This window comes from Ananas comosus, linkage group 8 (genome assembly GCF_001540865.1).
Source record: "Ananas comosus cultivar F153 linkage group 8, ASM154086v1, whole genome shotgun sequence".
In the NCBI taxonomy this organism is placed as follows: Eukaryota; Viridiplantae; Streptophyta; class Magnoliopsida; order Poales; family Bromeliaceae; genus Ananas; species Ananas comosus.
In genome coordinates, this window is record NC_033628.1 from 5,122,392 (window position 1) to 5,143,585 (window position 21,194).

The 21,194-nt window shown below is 43.3% G+C and overlaps 1 protein-coding gene and 1 long non-coding RNA gene across 2 annotated transcripts; both read left to right on the top strand.

Moving 5' to 3' along the window:
- LOC109714115 (protein IQ-DOMAIN 14-like) lies at positions 6,592-12,317 on the top strand. Its single transcript, XM_020238552.1, has 3 exons — positions 6,592-6,822; positions 7,972-8,067; positions 10,345-12,317. The coding sequence occupies exons 1-3, from the start codon at positions 6,592-6,594 to the stop codon at positions 11,011-11,013; spliced, it is 996 nt and encodes a 331-aa protein (XP_020094141.1). The 3' UTR covers positions 11,014-12,317.
- Positions 18,984-20,928, top strand: LOC109714158. Its single transcript, XR_002217250.1, has 2 exons — positions 18,984-20,366; positions 20,463-20,928. It is a non-coding gene; the product is annotated as an uncharacterized LOC109714158 (long non-coding RNA).

The window sequence follows — 21,194 nt, forward strand, 5'->3', positions numbered from 1 at the left end:
TATCAGAAATTCTATAAAATTGTATAATGTGTATCCAAATAGCTTTTAAAATAAACCCGTGGAATTTTTTTGGAGTTACAGGATACTCCATTTCATTTGGACAAAACTACGGTATTTAAACTCTATAGAATTTATTTACTGCTCATCCAAACAGGGCCTTAGTTTTAGCGCCCGAGGTTATTATAATCTATATCATCAAAACATAGTTTATTATATAAGAGCTAGAAATTACAATCGCTTCTATAACTTTTTTTATATATGCTCAAATGACTGGAATTAATGATAACCTTTCGAAGCTTTATATACCTTTGTTTGGTTGAAAGTTTTGTTTAGAAGTATTGATAATTTGCCAATTTTTAAGACATGCTAATTTGATTACAACTAATTGTATGTATATATAGAAGCTTTTTCTTTCTATGGTTGGAATACATGTTTAGAAGCTTTGGTCGTTCGTAAAGTTTTCTAATGTCCTTAACTATATATATATATATATATATATATATATATATATATATATATATATATATATATATATATATATATATATATATATATATATATTTCAAGATGCCCTCAACAAATAGGAACTATTTGTATAAATAGAAATTTTATATTTATATGGCCGGAGTACATGTTTAGAAGCTTTGATATTTGAAAAAGTTATTCAAATGTGCTCAATATGTATGAAATCTCTCTTTTTAAGGTGGATATACATGTTTAGAAGAATGAAAGTCGTAAACCTTTTGTCTGTTATGTTTCTAGTTTTGGTAATTTGCCGACTACTCAGACGTGCTAAACTAATTACTTGAAGTTTATTATGTACACTTATTTGTTATTAAATTTTGTTAGAATGTGATATAAATTAATGAGGTGATAATATATGGCCAATTTGTATAAAAAATCTAGTAGTTTTGAGATTTTGCTAAAGCAAGCCACTATTTTGGATTTAGCAGATTCGGTTTGGATTTTCAGAAAACTGACCAGAATATCTTTAATTATTCCTTTCTCTTTTCTTTCTTTTTCTCTTGTTCTTCTATTTTATTCTCTCCAAAGAGAGGCGGATCAGGTGGCCCACCTTGCCTCTGCCCGGCACGCAATCCCCTGCGCCTGCACACACCCACCCTCTAATGTTGTGCTTAATTGTGCAATTTACATCCCAAAGAGTGCAACTTACGTCTATAACAATATAACACTATTCTAAAACAGTGCAACTTCATCTCCATCTTCCTTCTTCTCTAGTGCTTCTCTTTTATCCCCTAATTTTTGGCCTTTAGTTTTTTTTTTTTTTTTTTTNAACAAGTGCTTAGCTAGAGATGCTCCCGTGCACTCCCCGGCCCTCCTTGCCTTCGACCCCGCCGAGGCTGCCCTCGCCACCACCCTTTGGGACACCGCCTCCGCTTCCGCCGCCCTTTTCTCCAGTATCGTTGTGCGCTCCTTCGTCTCCACCTCGCTTTTCGCCGGTCCAGGGTGGGCGGTGGGCCATGTGCCCCCTTCCTCACCGGCGAGCTTCTCGGCATCGAGAAGTGCTTCCTCTTCGTCATCGGCGGCAGTGGTGAGAACGGTTGGTTCCCGAAGTTGGTTTGATGGGTGAAAAATCTACTGCAGTAAAAGTAGAGGGCAAATGGCGGAGAAAGAGGATACGGTGTCATCCTCGTTACCATCGCGGAGGGCCACAGATGCGGTGGAGGGTTGGAGAGAAAAAGAAAAGAAGATCAAGGCGCGGTCTCGACGGGGTTGGAGATGAGGAGGGTGGGGGGTGCGCGGGCACGGGAAAGAGGCGAGGCGGGCCACCTCCGCTTTCGCCGCTCTCTTTGGAGAGAGAGAGAGAGAGAGAGAGAGAGAAAGAAAGAAATAATGATATTTTGATCAATTTTCTGAAAATCTTGACCGAATCTGCAAAATCCAAAATTGTAGCCTACTTTTGCAAAATTTCAAAACTAATAGATTTTTTATGCAAATTGGCCATAATATATTGATAATATTATATATTAGTTAATATTTATGTATTAATTAATATTTATATATTAATTATCAATTAATTTATATATTCATATTAGCTCAAGGTTGAATAGAGGGGTTTTTATTTTAGAATTGTAATCACCTATTTTTCCGACTTGTCCCGTTTATTCATCAAAATAGGTATTCTTGGCATTTTAGAATTCCAACTACCTATTTTTTCAACTTTTCCAGTTTATTTAGCAAAACGCTATTTTGCTCATCCTGAGAATAACATAGTTCTCAATTAAATGCAAACTTGATCTTATTCTTACTTATTCTAAAAATTATACATACGTTTCAGAAATAAGCAGCCGAACAAGGTGACACCTAAATGGCAGCAAATTTTTGAGTGCAACCCAAAAAGGTTTATATGGGAAATGGACCTGAGGGTCACTCATGTGAATAAAAAGTTATAAAACATAAATCAGTTTAACCGTAGTAAGTTGCCACTCCATTTGGTTAGGGGATTAAGTGGGGATAACAAAAGTTATCCCCACTATTCCACCAAACTGAGTATTTTTTTACCAGAATATTTTACTTCGATTAAATTTTGTTATTCCTCCCGGTTTGATTTCAAATTTTCTTAAAATTATAAATTGAATTAAAAGTAAATTATGCAGACTTAATATATTATATATTATAAAAATTATTTTTCTAATTGTACTATATTAATACATAATATTTATACTTAAACATTATACTAAATTATATATAAATATTACAATATATTATTTTTATTAAATGTAAGCTTAAGTAGACTTTGAAAATATATATATATATATATAATTATATATTTTTATTAAATATTATAATAAATTATTTTTTTAATAAATTATTTTTTACAAATTATTTTTATTAAATTATATTTTTTTTATCATATTCAGCTATCATATTTTTGACTATCCTCTACTATTTCATAAAATTAAACAAATATAATTTCAGTTATTCCTGCTATTTTTTATTAATTGTACAGTTTGTACTATATTGATATAGTGTTCCAGAGGTTTGGATAGGATTGGCTACAGTATTAGTGACTGGTCGACAAGTCTGGAGAGTGTCGGACTGAGTCGGAGTCGTTTCTGCACGAAGAGTCGTTTCTGCACGAAATGGATGCGGAAATGGACTTGGCGCACTCAAATAAGCAAAACTGGAGTTTTGCCAGATTCGGGCGCCCAGAACTGGCCTTGGGTCGCCCAGAAGTTGAGTGCAGAATTGAATTGAACTGGAAGCCAATTTGGGTCCATGTTTCGGGAGCCCGGATGTGGGTCCGAAAATCCACTTTGGAAGTATCGATCGTGCTGACGCGTGGCTGGTGGTAGGTGAGGTCCGCCGGAGCCGGATATGGGCACAGCATACCGCGGGCGGAGAGTCCGATGAGGGAGCTTTTTGTAGCCTAGATGATTCGGGCGCCCATAATGTGGGTTCGGGCGCCCGAAAAAGCCCGTGTCTGCAGGGACACCAGATTGCAGCAGCTGTTCTTGGGGCTTATTCTACCATTCCAGCACCCTATAAATAGGTGGAGAGTGACCCTGATGAGCTCTTTTCACTCTCTCTTCACAGTAGCACCTCTGATTTCTCCTCCACCCCTCGATTTTTCTCAAATTGTATCCAATCTTTCAATTGGAAGGTGGTGGAGTGCTGATTCTGTAGTTTTCTAGCGACGACCTTCGGTGTTTTGGCTCGTGTGCGACGTAGGAAGGTCGGATTGCGGTGAAACTTGGTTTGCTGGATTCTAGACTTCCAGAGAAGTTCAGAATTGCATATTTTGGTTGAGGTTAGCTTGGTCGATTTCATATTTTTCTAGACTATTGGTGACATTGAGCTGAAAATCTGATTTTTGGATTTTTCTTGGTGCTATCTTTGGAGGCAGGGTGTTTTTGGACCTGAGACACATACTCCATCCTACTCTACTAGATTTGAGATCTTCCATACCAGATTTGGATGTGATTAGGTAAGTTTGGACATTGGAGTTGGGTTAATTTAGCTTAAGTGCTGAAAATTTGTGTTGATTGTGACATTTTGATGGATTTTGGTGGATTTGGAAGTTCAGATCTGAATTGTGGACCCTTGCTGGCTGAGAGGGAGTTCGGCTGAGTTTCCAGTATCTCCGAGATCTTCTTGCTGCCAGGAATTAGCTTTTGAGGTGGGTGTTTTATCGGTTTCGCTCTTAAGTACTTGTGTAGTCGACATGAATGATTTCGGTTCTTTTATATCATATTGTAGCTCAAATTCATTGATTGTAGTATGTATGAAATCTGAATTGGGAGCATGATTATTAATTAGATGAATATACACGTTGGGCTTGGAACTTGACTTAGGAGAAAACCAGCGATTCGACCTGTCATATGATTCTACTACCTAATTTAGCTCTAGGAGCCGTGGTTTGATTGTATCACTACTGTTTCAGCACGGTGGATACCTGGGGTAGTTTAGAATGCATTTACGCTTGTGCTGGGATGCCAAGCTTATTTTTACAGTAGAGTCTAGGCTGTTTCAGGTTGTCGGGTGCCATTGGGGTGGACGGTGGACCCAGATTTCTGTTTTTGGTCTCAGATTGTGCCGAGGGCACGTGGGTTTGGTTTCTAGACCTGTTTTGACCCTAGCTACTTGACTTTGGCTTGTTAGAGCCTAATTGAGCTCCACAGATATACGCTGCATACTCAGTTGGGTAGCTCCCACGAGTGCCACTCCGGAGACGGGCGCTGTGCTTTTGCGTTGGTGTCGTTCATGCAGGTTGGACTTGCTCTCCACTAACTGGTTAGTGTGGAGGTAGCTGTATAGTCGCAACCGGGCGGGACGGGTGTGTTCACAGTCCCAGGAACAGGTATGATTACAGTCCTTATTTGAGATTGGGTCTGAGTTGACATTATTCTACAGAGGGTTAGAGTTAAAGCATGATAGTATAGTGGTATTTAGCTGTAGATTTATTCCAGCTTTCTTTACTATTCCTGCTTATCCCTGTAAACTTAGTGGGTGGACCGATGAGTTTGAAGGCGGTATCCACTGAGGACTATTTCTTTTTGTAGTACTTCTCACGCCCAGTTGTTACCACTGTTTTGCAGAGCCGTCGCCTTCGGCTGCTGCTGTTGCTTATCTTGATCGTGGCAAGGGCGTCGCGAGTTAGAGCCCTTCCAGTCAAGTCGCAGAGCCAGAGGAGCACCAGCTACAGGTAGTTGTAATTTTTGGGTCTTTACATACAGTTGTTGTTATCTCGCCAGAGCGAGTATTTGTGTACCTGGATCACATGTATGTATTAAACCACAGTTTTTATATATGGTTTATTTTCTTAGCTGCTCTGTACTACTGTTTGTAGTATTGTATGATTACAGGTACTTCTACTTTTCGCTTCGTATATAGGAAAAATACCTATGTATACGGCGGGTCTGTTAGCGAGCCTGGGGAAATGAGTAATCCGGGGTGTGACAGATTAAGTTGGTATCATAGCTTTGCATTAGGTCGTTGGGATCTAGGAAACCTAAGTTGTCCAATCTTAGGAAAGTAAGACGCGAGAGGTGTGATTTATCGCGAAAGTCACTGATTGAAGCGGAGGGAGTGATTGAAAGAGTTTCTGTTTCGGTCCAGAAAAATTATGTTTGCTGCAGACGACATAATTTTGAAGAGAAACAGGGGCCGCCTTCTAGACTTTCGTTGATTGGGTCGAGAGTGTTTGTTTGATCTGACTCCGTTCTGTTTCTTGCAGCTATGTATCGTCACCGAGGTCGACCGTCTACGCGGGATCGTGCACAGTTGACTCAGGATCGTGCCGTACCTCCTGAGATGTTGGAGCAGGCAGAGGCGAGTGCACCCCCTGTTGTGGAGTAGACGGCCCGACCGAAGATGGGTGTACCTCCCGACTTGAGTGCACAGTTGGCTGCCCTGATGGAGGTGACGAGGCGACAGAGGGAGTTGTTGGAGAGGATGTGTGAGAGGTTAGCTCCGCCCCCGAGTTCAGCACCAAGAGCACCAGAGTCATCAGCTCCACCCCCGACTACTCCGGCGGCAGCACCAGCTGCAGTTGTACCCCCGCCAGTGGAGATTCCTGTGGCACCCGTTGTGCCTGCTAGGGGGCCAGTACAGATGACAGAGGCCGAGCAGGAGCGGTTGACAGAGAGGCTTGCTCGATTTCGCCGTTTTGATCCGCCGATCTTCGATGGTAGTTGCACTGAGGCCTAGGTTGCTGAGGGCTGGATTAGTACGATGGAGAACCTATTTGAGGATCTATTTGCCTCAGAGAGAGAGCAGATACATCTGGGAGTCCACTGTTTGTCAGGCGATGCTCACGCCTAGTGGAGGAAGATGAGGCGAGACTATGGGCTAGTAGCGCTGCAGATGAAGTGGGACGAGTTCTGTGGAATGCTGTTCGGGATGTATTTTTCCAACAGTGTGAAACAAAAACTCGAGGAGGATCTGAAGAGGATTCAGCAGGGCGAGCGGACAGTTTAGGAGTACATTCGGGAGTTTACGCGACTCCTGAACTTTGTGCTGTTCGTGGCTAGGGATGAGGCGCACCGAGTTTATCTCTTTGAGCAGGGTTTGAGACCCGAGATTTTTCGGTTGGTTCATGCGCACAGGTTGTAGACCTTGGATGCGTCGATGGAGCAGGCTCTTTGGGTAGAAAGGGGTGATGCCTCCATTCGGGAGAGGACTCAGGCCGTGGGGCAGAGTCAGGACATGAAGCACCTCTTTCCAGATGACGGAGGACCGTTGAGCAGCAGACGTCCGCCGAGGCCTCCACGATCACGCTCTCAAGGTCGTGGGTCTTCGAGGAGTCAGCGTTCTAGGGGATTCCGTCAGCATGGACAGACTCAGAGGACACCGCAGTGTGTGATCTGCGGGGGACCACACTGGCCTCGGCAATGCGAGCAGAGAGAGGGCAGGTGTTACAGTTGCGGTCAGCCCGGGTATATGAGGTCAGCTTGTCCTCGTGCAGCATCACCAGCACCATCCACTGCATCAGCGCAGCCAGCATCCCAGCAGTCCTATGGAGCAGCACCGAGTTTCCATCAGGAGAACAGATCGTCTGTACCGCGTCAAGCTGAGCGGTGACAGCAGGCTCCGAGTGGCAGGGTCTATGCGGCCCAGGTGGAGGACTCTACAGTAGCCAACCGAGTGGTGGCAGGTATTATTTTGATTTCTGGCATTAGAGCTCGTACACTTTTTGATACCAGTGCATCGCATTTCTTTGTTAGCCGAGCATTTGTATTGTTGCATGGTCTAGAGTTAGGGCCATTGTCACAGGCACGAGAGGTGCAGATTCCCGACCATGTTTTACAGGTTGCAGAGTGTTGTTGGTCATGTCCGGTGCAGTTAGATTCTTGGATCATGCCCGCAGACCTGTTTGTGTTAGGGCAGCTGCAGGATTTTGACATGGTGCTCAGTATGGATTGGCTTGCGCGGTACTATGCTACTATCGACTGTTGAGCGAGGACTGTGACGTTCCGCGAGCCAGGCCAGGAGGAGTTCACTTTCAGAGGCTGCAGGAGTATTTCGTTTGCCACTTGGATATCTTCGGCGAGGGCTCGACAGCTAATGAGTAGAGGATGCGTTGCTTTTCTGGCGACTGTTATAGAGGTGCCTACGGCGGCGCCGGGACTCGAGGATATTCCTATAGTCCGCGAGTTTCCGGATGTGTTTCCCCCTGAGTTGACTACGATGCCGCCAGAGAGGGAGATAGAGTTTGTGATTGATGTAGTTCCTGGAACTGCACCAATCTCGAAGGTACCTTACCGGATGGCACCGGCCGAGCTGAGAGAGCTAAAGGCGCAGCTTCAAGATTTGATGGATAAGGGATATGTGAGACCCAGTGTGTCGCCTTGGGGAGCGCCGGTAATGTTTGTGAAGAAGAATGATGGTTCGCTCAGGTTGTGCATAGATTATCGGGAGCTGAATAAAGTGACCATCAAGAACAAGTATCCTTTGCCACGCATTGATGATCTGTTTGATCAGCTGCAAGGATCTTGTGTCTTCTCGAAGATTGATCTCCAGTCTGGTTACCATCAGTTGAGGGTGAGGGCCAAGGATGTTCCCAAGACGGCTTTTCAGACTTGGTACGGACATTATGAGTTTACGGTGATGCCTTTTGGATTGACGAATGCCCCTACCGCATTCATGGATTTGATGAACAAAGTGTTCAAGCCGTTGTTGGATAGGTTTGTGGTAGTCTTCATTAATGATATTCTGATATACTCCCGGAACGATGCCGAGCATGAGGAGCACTTGAGGACTGTGCTACAGCTTCTGCGAGAGAAGAAGTTGTATGCCAAGTTAAAGAAGTGCGAGTTCTGGTTTCGGGAGGTTGCTTTCTTAGGCCACGTGATATCTGCGGTTGGAGTGGCAGTGGACCCGAAGAAGATTGATGCTATTCGGGATTGGCCCAGACCGACGACGGTAACAGAGGTGAGGAGTTTCCTTGGACTTGCTGGTTATTACTGTCGGTTTGTGGAAGGCTTTGCGAAGCTTTCCACACCACTCACTCGAGAGAAGAAGTTGTGGACTTGCTAGTTCTTACCGTCGGTTTGTGGAGGACTGTGCTACAGCTTCTGCGAGAGAAGAAGTTGTATGCCAAGTTAAAGAAGTGCAAGTTCTGGTTGTGGGAGGTTGCTTTCTTGGGCCACGTGATATCAGCGGTTGGAGTGGCAGTGGACCCGAAGAAGATTGATGCTATTCGGGATTGGCCCAGACCGACGACGGTAACAGAGGTGAGGAGTTTCCTTGGACTTGCTGGTTATTACTGTCGGTTTGTGGAAGGCTTTGCGAAGCTTTCCACACCACTCACTCGAGAGAAGAAGTTGTGGACTTGCTAGTTCTTACCGTCGGTTTGTGGAGGACTGTGCTACAGCTTCTGCGAGAGAAGAAGTTGTATGCCAAGTTAAAGAAGTGCAAGTTCTGGTTGTGGGAGGTTGCTTTCTTGGGCCACGTGATATCAGCGGTTGGAGTGGCAGTGGACCCGAAGAAGATTGATGCTATTCGGGATTGGCCCAGACCGACGACGGTAACAGAGGTGAGGAGTTTCCTTGGACTTGCTCGTTATTACCGTCGGTTTGTGGAAGGCTTTACGAAGCTTTCCACACCACTTACTCGACTGACTCGTAAAGGAATTAAGTTCATCTAGAGTGAGGACTGTCAGAGGAGCTTGGATGAGTTGAGACAGAGGTTGACATCGGCTCCTATCCTTGCCCTTCCAGTGATGGGGGAAGGATTTGTGATTTACAGTGATGCATCACACAGTGGTTTGGGCTATGTGTTGATGCAGCATGGTAGGGTAATTGCTTATGCTTCACGGCAGTTAAAGAATTATGAGAAGAATTACCCTACGCATGACTTGGAGCTTGCCGCGGTAGTCTTTGCTTTGAAGTTGTGGCGACACTACTTGTATGGCGAGCACTGCGAGGTTTTCACCGATCATAAAAGTCTCAAGTATCTGTTCATCCAGAGGGAGCTGAACTGAGGCAGTACCGGTGGTTGGAGTTACTGAAGGACTATGATATTAGTATTTGTTGAAACATAAAAAAAAAAAGAGAGAGGAATAAAAGAGGAAAAAGAAAGAAAAAAAAAAGGGGGAGAGAAAGAAATAAAAAATAGAGATGGTTTATGAGATTATCCATGCACCAGGTGCATGGATAAAATTTAAATTTTGAAAATATCTCATGCACCGGGAGCATAAATTACGAAAAGTAGGACGTTCTCGTAGATACGAACGGGTATTAAAAATAGCGTATTAGCCCTTTCCCTTTCACGTATTTACAAAATGCTCCGCTTTAATCATATAATATTTTATTATATTGACTAAGGTGTAATATGAGCAAAGGGAAAGGACCAATTCGCAATATTCTCACAATCCCATCGCAACCATCCATTATCTCATAATCCCATCATAACCATCCAAAATCTCTCCCACAATCCCACGATACTATCGTAACAACCTATACCCACGATCCCATCATCCCACGATCCTCAACCATCCACGATCCCATAACCTCCGCACCCATACGCACGTTTTCCTCAAATCCTGTTATAACCACCTCAATCCCACAATCATACGCACGTTTCCCTCAAATCCGTTGCAACCACCCCATAAATACCTCTCGAAAACAATCAAACAGGGAGAGTTTTTGAATTTTAAAACCTATTCCTAAACAAAAAAAAACCCAATCCCGTTCCTGTGTCTACGAAAGAGAAGAGAAAGGTAAAAAAAAAATATTTTTTTTCTTCTCCAATCAAAGCTCTCTCTCTCTCCTAAAAAGAAAAATAAAAAAAAAAAGAGAAAGAAAAGAAGAAAAAGATCTCAGATCTCTTTCTCTTTCTCTCTCTCTCTCTCTCAAGCACCCACCATGGCCAAAGCCGTAGTCGCCGTCGACGCCGACGTGGGGCTCCGGAACCTCGACCTCGAGCTCGAGAACTCCGTCAACTACACTACCATCAAGGTCCTCGGCGGCGACTGCCGCCTCGACTAGGCGTTCCCAAGGCCGTTCGTCTCCTCGCCAACTTCAACTACCCAAGGCCGTCGCTCCTCGTCGACCCCTGCGTCCGAGGCCGCGTCGCTCCTCGGCCGTCCGCCCCTCGCCGACCTCTGCTCCGCCGAGACCGCCCACTCCGAGGCCGCCATGCTCCTCATGCTCGCCGACGCCGTCTACGGCGTCGTCACTTCCTGCAGCCCCGCCGTCGACCTGGTCCGCGTCGCTCCTCGGCCGTCCGCCCCTCGCCGACCTCTGCTCCGCCGAGATCGCCCGCTCCGAGGCCGCCATGCTCCTCATGCTCGCCGACGCCGTCTACGGCGTCATCACTTCCTGCAGCCCCGCCGTTGACCTGGTCCCCTGCGCCCGAGGCCGTCCGCCCCTCGCCGACCTCTGCTCCGCCGAGATCGCACGCTCCGAGGCCACCGTGCTCCTCATGCTCGCCGACACCGTCTACGGCGTCGTCACTTCCTGCAGCCTCGCCGTTGATCTGGTCCGCTGCGCCCGAGGCCGCGTCTGCCTCCTCCATCTCCTCCTCGGCTTCCCTGCACACGAGCCGTGACGCGCTCGAGCTCCTTGAGCTTTCCTGCGCCCGAGCTCCTCGCTTCTTCCGACCACAAAACCCCGTGCCAAACTCTGTACTTCCCGATCCCCAACGATGCGCCCGCGACGACGGACGACGGCGACGGCGACGACTACGCTGGCGATGAGGAGGAGGACGAGGACCTGGGGAAGCTCCTAGAGCTGTTCCCGCGTCTCCGCCCTCCGGTCTGCGGCGTCGCGCAACCCGTGCGTGCTCCACCGAGCTCCGCTGCGTCTCAGCCGCGTCCCCACCTCACTTTCTTCCTCCGGCCTGCGGCGTCACGCGACCCGCGCGTGCTCCACCGAGCTCTGCCAAGTTCTTCCGAGCTCCGCCGCGTCTCCGCAGAGTCTCCATAAGTTTCCTCTCCACACCGCACCCTCCACCTATTCGATGAAATCTCCAAAAGAAACCAGAGGAAGCCCGATCGATTCGACGGCGGTCGGAACAGCCCTGATGAGATCTTGGCGGCAGTGACCTCATCGGGCGCGGACACCAAGGTGTGGGTCGCGGAGGTGCCTCCCATGCACTCTGCCGATACCTTGACCGCCTCGTAGTGGGGCTCGACGCGGAGACCATCATCGCTGACAGCCGCGCCGCCACCCGTGGGTTCTCATCAATTGACGGGTGCTTGCTGTAGATGCTGCGGAATGGCGACGAGTTGAAGCCCGACAACCTCGCTCACCAATTGTTCGATGAAACGCTACTGCTCCGACGGAGTTGGCGCCAACGGATCACGCCCACCAGTTACTTGACGAAATGCCCAAGATGTTTACTTTCGACGGCGAACCTGATATGTACATAAAGAGAGAGAGCGGTGCTCTTCTCTTTATAAAAAATGCGTGTTATTAAAAGAGAAAGAGCGGTGCTCTTCTCTTTATAAAGAATATGGCATCATCAAAAGGGAAAGAGCGGTGCTCTTCTCTTTGTAAAAATGTTATCAAAAGAGAGAGAGATGTTACTTCTCCAATGATAAAAAAGAAAGAGAGAGAGAGCTTTGTTACTGTAGGGAGGCAAGGAAGGGATTTTTATCCCGCCTTAGTTGTCCCACGAATGTAAAAGAGATAAAAAGGAATTATTCATCTCTGTTATACTATATTTTTAAAGAAGATAAAGAGAAAAAATGTATTCTCTTAATTCTTCTCCAATGAAGAGATGAAAGAAAATTAGTCGAACCTTTCGATTTGGTCGAAATAGATCGAATCGATATTTAATTCCACAGTATGTGATTTATAGCTGAGAATTTGACAAATAATAAAACGCGTTCGGAATATATTTTTGATGAATTTGATTTTGAGCTATATATTTTGATCTCAAATCTCATATGGACCAAACCCATATTCATTTCACAAGTTCACTTCAAACCCAAGTTAAACATAACCCAAGTCCAATACAAATACGAATCTGGGCCCAATCCCATGATTTGATTAAAAGAAAAACCATACGGGCCCATATTAAGTCCGAGCCCATATGTAATTCAAGTCTCAACTTGGACCCATATATGAATAATGGAATTTGGACCCATCCATGAAAAAGCTATACCTAGCCCAAGTCCAGATTTCCCAATTTTTTGAGCCTATAACACAAACCATACGGGCCCATAATAAGTCCGAGCCCATATGTAATTCAAGTCTCAACTTGGACCCATATATGAATTTGAATTTGGACCATCCATGAAGCTATACCTAGCCCAAGTCCAGATTTCAATTGAGCCTGTAACACAAACTATACAGCCCATACCCGAATCCATATCCAAAATGATTTAGCCCATACCCGAATCCATATCCAAAATGAATTCAGCCATATTGAACCCGAATCCATATCCAAAATGAAACCATACGGGCCTACATTGAGCCCAAATCCATATACAAAATGATTTGGTCCATATTGAATCCGAATCCAAATTAAAATGAATTCAGCCCATATTAAGCCCAAGTCCAGAGCCAAAACGAAATGAGCCCATATTAAGCCCAAATCCAAATCCCATATTGAGCCCAAATCTCACCCAATTAATTCCAATCAAGTCATACATGAAACCTATATGAAACTAGAGCCTAATCTTGACATATGGAAACTCGGTCAAATTCTAAATATTTGATTAGAATTGATCAAACCATCTAATCAAATCAATTGAACTCTAATACATCTACTTAGAGTTCATATAAATGAAATTAAATTAAACTCTAATACATACACTTAGAGTTTAATTTTAACTAATCCTAACTTATAAAATTAGGATTTAATTGATGGTAAACCCAAATTCATCTCTTGATTAGACTCTAATACATATACTTAGAGTTTAATTTCGACTAATCCTAACACATATAATTAGGATTTGGTCCGCATCTCGCTACATGGTGCACATAAATTCATCTTATGGCGAACCCAAATGAAATTAAATTGGACTCTAATGTATACGTTTAGAGTTTAATTTAAAATATTTTGACTAATCCTAACATATATAATTAGGATTTAGTTCATGTGAAACCAAATTAGACTCTAATACATACACTTAGAGTTTAATTTAAATCAAATTTTGACTAATCCTAATACATATAATTAGGATTTAGTTAATATTTGGCCTTATGGTGAACTTAATTAAGCTCGAACATATAAGCATAGAGCTTAATTATACTAGACTTTAAGATAGAAAATTAGAGTCTAATCCAAAATATTTGAGCTAATCCTAACATATACATCTAGGATGAAAGCTTAAATCAAATCCAATTGGACTTTATCATATATATTTAAAGTTCGATTAACTAAATCAAACTCTAATTCATTTAATTAGAGTTTAATTTGAATCAAATCTGATTAAGTCCCAATGTATATACATGGAATTTAATCAACCTTCCACCTTAGGGTGAACAATATTGTTAAGCACTGAAACATATGAAGCCCAATCAAGTCAATTTGATTATACACTTTGATTCAGAATCAAATTCAATCAACCGTCATACTGAATTATGTTATAAAATCCATCTTTTATTCAATCACAGCATTACAAATGTCTCTTAATCGAAGGTGCCCTAACACTTTGTAGGGGTAATTAACAATGGACGCTTGCGTTTATTAGAAGCCATGAATCCACAATACCTGATTCCCATACATATTCAAATATTAATCTGAATCATGAATACTATCCCACGGTGAAAAATCAAAATTAAATTAACCGTGCGGGGTATGTCATTCGTGGTCGCAGACAGTATTCAGTATCATCCCGGCAAGGCAAATGTGGTGGCAGATGCGTTGAGCAGGAGGACAGTGCAGAGCTTGAGCATGTTGATCACTCAGCAGAGGCCGTTACTCGAGGAGCTGCAGCAACTGAGGCTCGAGATAGTGTCCCCTGGATCTACTGCGAGACTGATGTCTATGGTCTTGCAGCCCACTTTGTTGGATAGGATCCGAGAGAAACAGAGTGGAGATCCACACTTGTCGAGGATTCGAGAGCAGTTTGAAAGGGGACAGACTGAGGGCTTTGTTGTGGACAGTTCAGGAGTACTGCGGTATAGGGACCGACTGTGTGTACCTATCGATTTAGAGATCCGAGAGGACATTTTGAGAGAAGCTCACTGTTCACCTTATACGGTTCACCCCGGTGGAACCAAGATGTATAAGAATTTAAAGGCCCAGTTTTGGTGGAATGGAATGAAGAGGGACATTGGTAGATTTGTGGCTCAGTGTCTGACTTGTCAACAGGTAAAGGCCGAGCATCAGGTAACTTCTAGCAAGCTTTAGAGTCTGCCAGTGCCTAAGTAGAAATGGGAGCAGATCACGATGGACTTTGTCGTGGGGTTGCCTAGAGCTCAGGGTGGTTTCGATGCTATTTGGGTGATAGTGGACAGACTGACTAAGTCTGCTCACTTCCTACCAGTTCAGACCATCTGGTCGAGAGAGAGGCTCGCTCAGCTATATCTAGATGAGATAGTGAGGTTGCATGGCGTGCCCACTACGATAGTATCAAATCGAGACCCGAGGTTCGTCTCGCACTTTTGGAGGAGTCTTTAGACGGCCTTGGGCACTCAGTTGCAGTTCAGCACAGCATTTCACCCACAGACAAATGGTCAGTCAAAGCAGACCATTCAGACTCTTGAGGACATGCTGAGGGCATGTGTCCTGGACTTTGGAGGAGGGTGGTATCGACATTTGAGACTGGCTAAGTTTGCATACAACAACAGCTATCAAGCGAGCATCCAGCTGGCTCCGTTTGAGGCGTTGTATGGATGCAGGTGTCGATCTCCTTTGTTTTGGAGTTATATGGGTGAGAGGAAAACGCTTGGGCCTGAGATTCTGGTTGAGGCTGAGAAAAAGGTAAAAGTTGTGCGATGACACATTTTAGCAGCCCAGAGTCAGCAGAGGAACTATGCTGATACCCGGAGGCGAGACTTGGAGTTCCATGTGGGAGATCATGTGTTTCTTAAAGTCTCGCCGTCCAGAGGGATTCGCAGATTTGGAGTACGTGGAAAGCTCAGTCCATGTTTTGTAGGCCCTTTTGAGGTATTGGAGCGAGTCGGGCCAGTTGCTTACAGGATTGCTCTACCTTCACGACTAGCCGGCATTCATGATGTATTCCACGTCTCGGCGTTGCAGAGATATGTGTTCGACCGCTCCCACGTGATTGATTTTACTCCGCTAGAGATTGGCGAGGACCTGAGATACGAAGAGCGACCGGTGCGGATTCTGGCTCGTGAGTCGAGAAAATTGCGCAACCAGGTCATACCCTTTGTGAAGGTACAGTGGAGTAATCACGAGGAGCGTGCGGCGACTTGGGAGCCGGAGACGGTGATGAGAGAGTCCTACCCCTACTTATTTGAGGCCCAGGATTGAGGTATGTTTCAGTTTCGTGATCGAAACTTTTTGTGATGAGGGAGAATGTAGTGTTTCAGAGGTTTGGATAGGATTGGCTACAGTATTAGTGGTTGGTCGACACGTCTGGAGAGTGTCGGACTGAGTCGGAGTCGTTTTTGCACGAAATGGATGCAGAAATGGACTTGGCGCACTCAAATAAGCAAAACTGGAGTTTTGCCAGATTCGGACGCCCAGAACTGGCCTTGGGTCACCCAGAAGTTCAGTGCAGAATTGAACTGAACTCGAAGCCAATTTGGGTCTATGTTTCGGGCGCCCGGATGTGGGTCCGAAAATCCACTTTGGAAGTATCGATCGCGCTGACGCGTGGCTGGTGGTAGGTGAGGTCCGCCGGAGCCGGATATGGGCACAGCACACCACGAGCGGAGAGTCCGATGAGGGAGCTTTGTGTAGCCTGGATGATTCGGGCGCCCATAATGTGGGTTCGGGCGCCCGGAAATGCCCATGTCTACAGAGACACCAGATTGCAGCAGCTATTCTTGGAGCTTATTCTACCATTCCAGGACCCTATAAATAGGTGGAGAGTGACCCTGATGAGCTCTTTTCACTCTCTCTTCACAGTAGCATCTCTGATTTCTCCTCCACCCCTCGATTTTCCTCAAATTGCATCCAATCTTTCAGTTGGAAGGTGGTGGAGTGCTGATTCTGTAGTTTTCCAGCGACGACCTTCGGTTTTTTGGCTCGTGTGCGACGTAGGAAGATCGGATTGCGGTGAAACTTGGTTTGCTGGATTCTAGACTTCCAGAGGAATTGCAGATTTTGGTTGAGAGTAGCTTGGTCGATTCCATATTTTTCTGGATTGTTGGTGACTTTGAGCTGAAAATCTGATTTTTGGATTTTTCTTGGTGCTATCTTTGGAAGCAAGGTGTTTTTGGACCTGAGATACATACTCCATCCTATTCCACTGGATTTGAGACCTTCCATACTAGATTTGGATGTGATTAGGTAAGTTTGGATATTGGAGTTGCGTTAATTTAGCTTAAGTGCTGAAAATTTGTGTTGATTGTGACATTTTGATGGATTTTAGTGGATTTGGAAGTTCAGATCTGAATTGTGGACCCTTGCTGGCTGAGAGGGAGTTCGGCTGAGTTTCCAGCATCTCCGAGATTTTCTTGCTGTCAGGAATTAGCTTTTGAGGTGGGTGTTTCATCGGTTTCGCTCCTAAGTGCTAGTGTAGTCGACATGTATGATTTCGGTTCTTATACATCATATTGTAGCTCAAATTCATTGATTGTAGCATGTATGAAATCTGAATTGGGAGCATGACTATTAATTAGATGAATATACATGTTGGACTTGGATCTTGACTTAGGAGAAAACCAGCGATTCGACCTGTCATATGATTCTACTACCTGATTTAGCTTTAGGAGCCGTGGTTTGATTGTATCACTACTGTTTCAGCGCGGTGGATACCCGGGGTAGTTTAGAATGCATTTACGCTCGTGCTGGAATACCGAGCTTATTTTTACAGCAGAGTCTAGGCTGTTTCAGGTTGTCGGGTGCCGTCGGGGTGGACGGTGGACCCAGATTTCTATTTTTGGTCTCAGATTATGCCGAGGGCACGTGGGTTTAGTTTCTAGACCTATTTTGACCCTAGCTACTTGACTTTGGCTTGTTAGAGCCTGATTGAGCTCCACAGAGATACGCTGCATACTCGGTTGGGTAGCTCCCACGAGTGCCACTCCAGAGACGGGCGCTATGCTTTTGCGTTGGTGTCGTTCGTGCCGGTTGGACTTGCTCTCCACGGACTGGTTAGTGTGGAGGTAGCTGTATAGTCGCAACCGGGCGGGACGGGTGTGTTCACAGTCCCAGGGACGGGTATGATTACAGTCCTTATTTGAGATTGGGTTAGAGTTAAAGCATGATAATATAGTGGTATTTAGCTGTAGATTTGTTCCAGCTTTCTTTACTATTCCTGCTTATCCCTGTAGACTTAGTGGGTGAACCGATAAGTTTGAGGGCGGTACCTACTGAGGACTATTTCTTTTTGTAGTAGTTCTCACGCCCAGTTGTTACCACTGTTTTGTAAAGCCATCGCCTTCGGCTGCTGCTGTTGCTGATCTTGATCGTAATAAGGGCGTTGCGAGATTGAGCCCTTCCAGTCGAATCGCAGAGCTAGAGGAGCACCAGCTACATATAGTTGTAGTTTTTTGGTCTTTACATACAATTGTTGTTATCTCGCCAGAGCGAGTATTTGTGTGCCTGGATCACATGTATGTATTGAACCACAGTTTTTATATATGGTTTATTTTTCTAGCTGCTCTATACTACTATTTGTAGTATTGTATGATTACAGGTACTTCTACTTTTTCGCTTCGTATACATGAAAAATATCTATGTATACGGCGGGTCTGTTAGCGAGCCCGGGGAAACGAGTAATCCGGGGCGTGATAATTAATACATATTATTTATACTTAAAATTTAAAATAAATTATTTTTATTAAATTTAAGTTAAAGTAGACTTTGAAAAAAAAATTATTTTCATAATAAATTATTTTCATTAAATCACAATTTATAATAAATTATTTTTATTAAATATTATTATACTTATTTTTATAAAATTATTTTTATTTTTATAATAAATTATTTTTAACAAATTATCTTTATTAAATTATTTTTTATATCAAATTCAACTATTATTTTTTCTACCATCCTCTGCTATTTCATATGATTAACAAAATACAATTTCAATTATTTATGTAAACAGCAGCATTACAAACTAAACATAATTTTACTTTTATTTCTAACTATCTCGAAATAGTAATGTAAAATTTATCCTAAGTTCGTCAGCCCAAACCAACGGCGCCTAAAGGTTTATGCAACAAGCTTTTATTGTATATTTTACATAATTACATCAGCAAAGAACTCTTATTCCCACCAACCGTCCGAACACTATACTATTTGACACCTTCATCAAATCACATGTGGCACCTCTAATTCTCCTTCAATCCACATGGTGAGGCTTGGGCTCGCCACTCTCTCTTTCTGCCTCTCCAACTGTCCCTTTCTCTCTCTTTCCCATTCTACTCACCCCTCGACCGCTGCCTCTGTCTCTCTCTCTTTACCCCTCTCTCTCTCTTCCTTTTCCCTCCTACCCAAGCTCCTCTCTCTCTCCCCCTCCCCTCGAGCTGGTGCTTTCTCTACACACACCCAACCCCTCTACTCGGCCCTTTCTCTTTCTTCCCTCCTCGGTCTTCTCTCTCTTCTCCCCCCTCTACTGCTGGCTCTCCCTTTCTTTACCCCTCTCCTACCCGAGCCTCTCTCTCTTCCCCTCCCCTCACTTCCAGTTGGCCCCCACTATCCAATCCTTTCTCTCTCCTCTCTTTACGAATCTTGCATGCCACGTGGCGTGCTCTCATTCCAGCTCTCCTATTTGGCTTTTCGTCTCTCGAAGAGTCACTTTCTCTCTTACTATTTGCCTCTTCACTTACTCAAGAGTCCCTCTCCAGAAGTATCTCTCATCTCTCTCTCTCTAACTTCCTCCCTCTACCTTTCCCTAATCTCTCTCTCTTCTCTACGCCACACCGCCACCCCCCCAAAAAAAAGCATCTCTCTTTGCTCTCTCTACCTATGCCCTTTCTCTATCTCTCTCTTCTGGTGGCTTGAGTGGTGACACGGCAATCACGGCGGCTGCTGCTTGGGCGGCAACAGTGGCGTTCACAATGACAAAAGTGGCTTGGGCGGCCTAGCGGCAGACACGGCAGCTTAGGCGGCGACATTGGTGGACACGACAAAAGGAAGAAATCTCGCTTTCACTTCGTTGATAGTTTAGTCTACATATTTTTTACATAAAAAAAGATATTAAAATTTATTAACATTTATAGGAAATTCGTTGTATTTCCCCCTCTTTTTAAGGGGATTCGAAGCCGGATTCGCTGGCGGCGGCTTGGGCAATGACACCGGCAGTTATGCCGGTGGTCACGACGTAACGGTGGCGCTGGTGTCTGACACAGAGATGATGGCTTGGGCCACGACAGCAAAACAAGAAATCTTTCTTTGGCTTTCTCTGGCTCTCTATTTGTTGATAGTTTTGTCTATATTTTTTTTTACACAAAAGAAGATATTAAAATTTATTGACACTTATAATAAATTCATTGTATTATGGATCTTTTGTCTTTTCAATTTAAAAAATAAAAATTAAAAATTTTGGGTGTTGCAATCAATAACTTCTCTGGAATCAAAGGAGTAACCTAGCATAGCAGGCATTGGAGTACCTTGGTATTAAACTCCATTCTGAATATTATTTATTAGGTAGTAGATTTGGAATTTATGTACTATCTAAATGCAAGTAACTACTCTGAAGTTTGTTGTGACTACTTTGAAGTATTTCTCAACAAGTCTAACATAAAAATTATATATATTTTTTAAAACAAATATTTAAAATATAGGTGTTGCAAGATTAATATTCTCAGATAATGCTCAGAGCTCCTAGATTGTGGATATGACATGACAATCGGCGAAGTGTATGGGTACGTCTCCAATATTTTTTTAATAATATTTTGTTACGTAGTCACTCTTTTATTTTTAATTTAGAATCCAGTAAAATTCAATTATTTTTTCTCCAGGTTAGACTTCACTACTTGGGATAGGTGGTGTCAGCTGCTGTCACGACAGCGGCGGCTTAGGTCGTGATGAAGGTAGTGATGACAGCAATGACAGCTAAAATATTTTAAAAAACTTACTAAATTCAAAAAAAATATACTATTAGGTGATGAAAATCTTTCTTTTCTTTTTTATTTTTTATAAATTTTGTAGAGTAAAACATTAATTTTTCTCTGCGATAATATTGTTTAATATTGGAGCTGCTTCTTCTTCTTCTTTTATTTTTTTTCTCTTTATCTGGAACTTTTTTTTGTGACTTTAATCGAATAGTTTTAATTTTTTTCATAATTGCTAATGTAACTTTTGGGGTAAAATAATCAACTTAGAGATAGTGTATTCCTTGCGATCGTACTTAAACATGTATAAGTGAAATTGGTGAAATTGGTTGGACTTTTTTTTTGTAAAAATTAAATTTTTATCATCTTTTTATTATGAAAATTTATTATTATTTTGTTTTTTTAATTTTCATTTTATTATTTTTTTAATATATATATGCGACCTTACTTAAATATATAATGGTGAAATTGGTTGGACTTTTTTGATGCCTTTTGTAAAAGTTGAACTTTTATCACCTTTTGCTATAAAAATTTATTATTATTTTGTTGATAATGACAACCAACAAATATAGATAAAAAATTATTTATTTTACAAATCGAACACTATAAAATGTAAAAGAAATTTCACCCAATAATTTT

What these genes read in the sequence shown, in the direction of transcription:
- LOC109714115 (XM_020238552.1), top strand. Translation starts at nt 6,592, where the DNA reads ATGGAGCAGGCTCTTTGGGTAGAAAGGGGTGATGCCTCCATTCGGGAG. An exon ending in CTCAGAGGACACCGCAGTGT is followed by an intron (nt 6,823 to 7,971) that starts GTGATCTGCGGG and finishes GTCTTCTCGAAG; the next exon opens with ATTGATCTCCAGTCTGGTTA. An exon ending in ACGGACATTATGAGTTTACG is followed by an intron (nt 8,068 to 10,344) that starts GTGATGCCTTTT and finishes CCAAAGCCGTAG; the next exon opens with TCGCCGTCGACGCCGACGTG.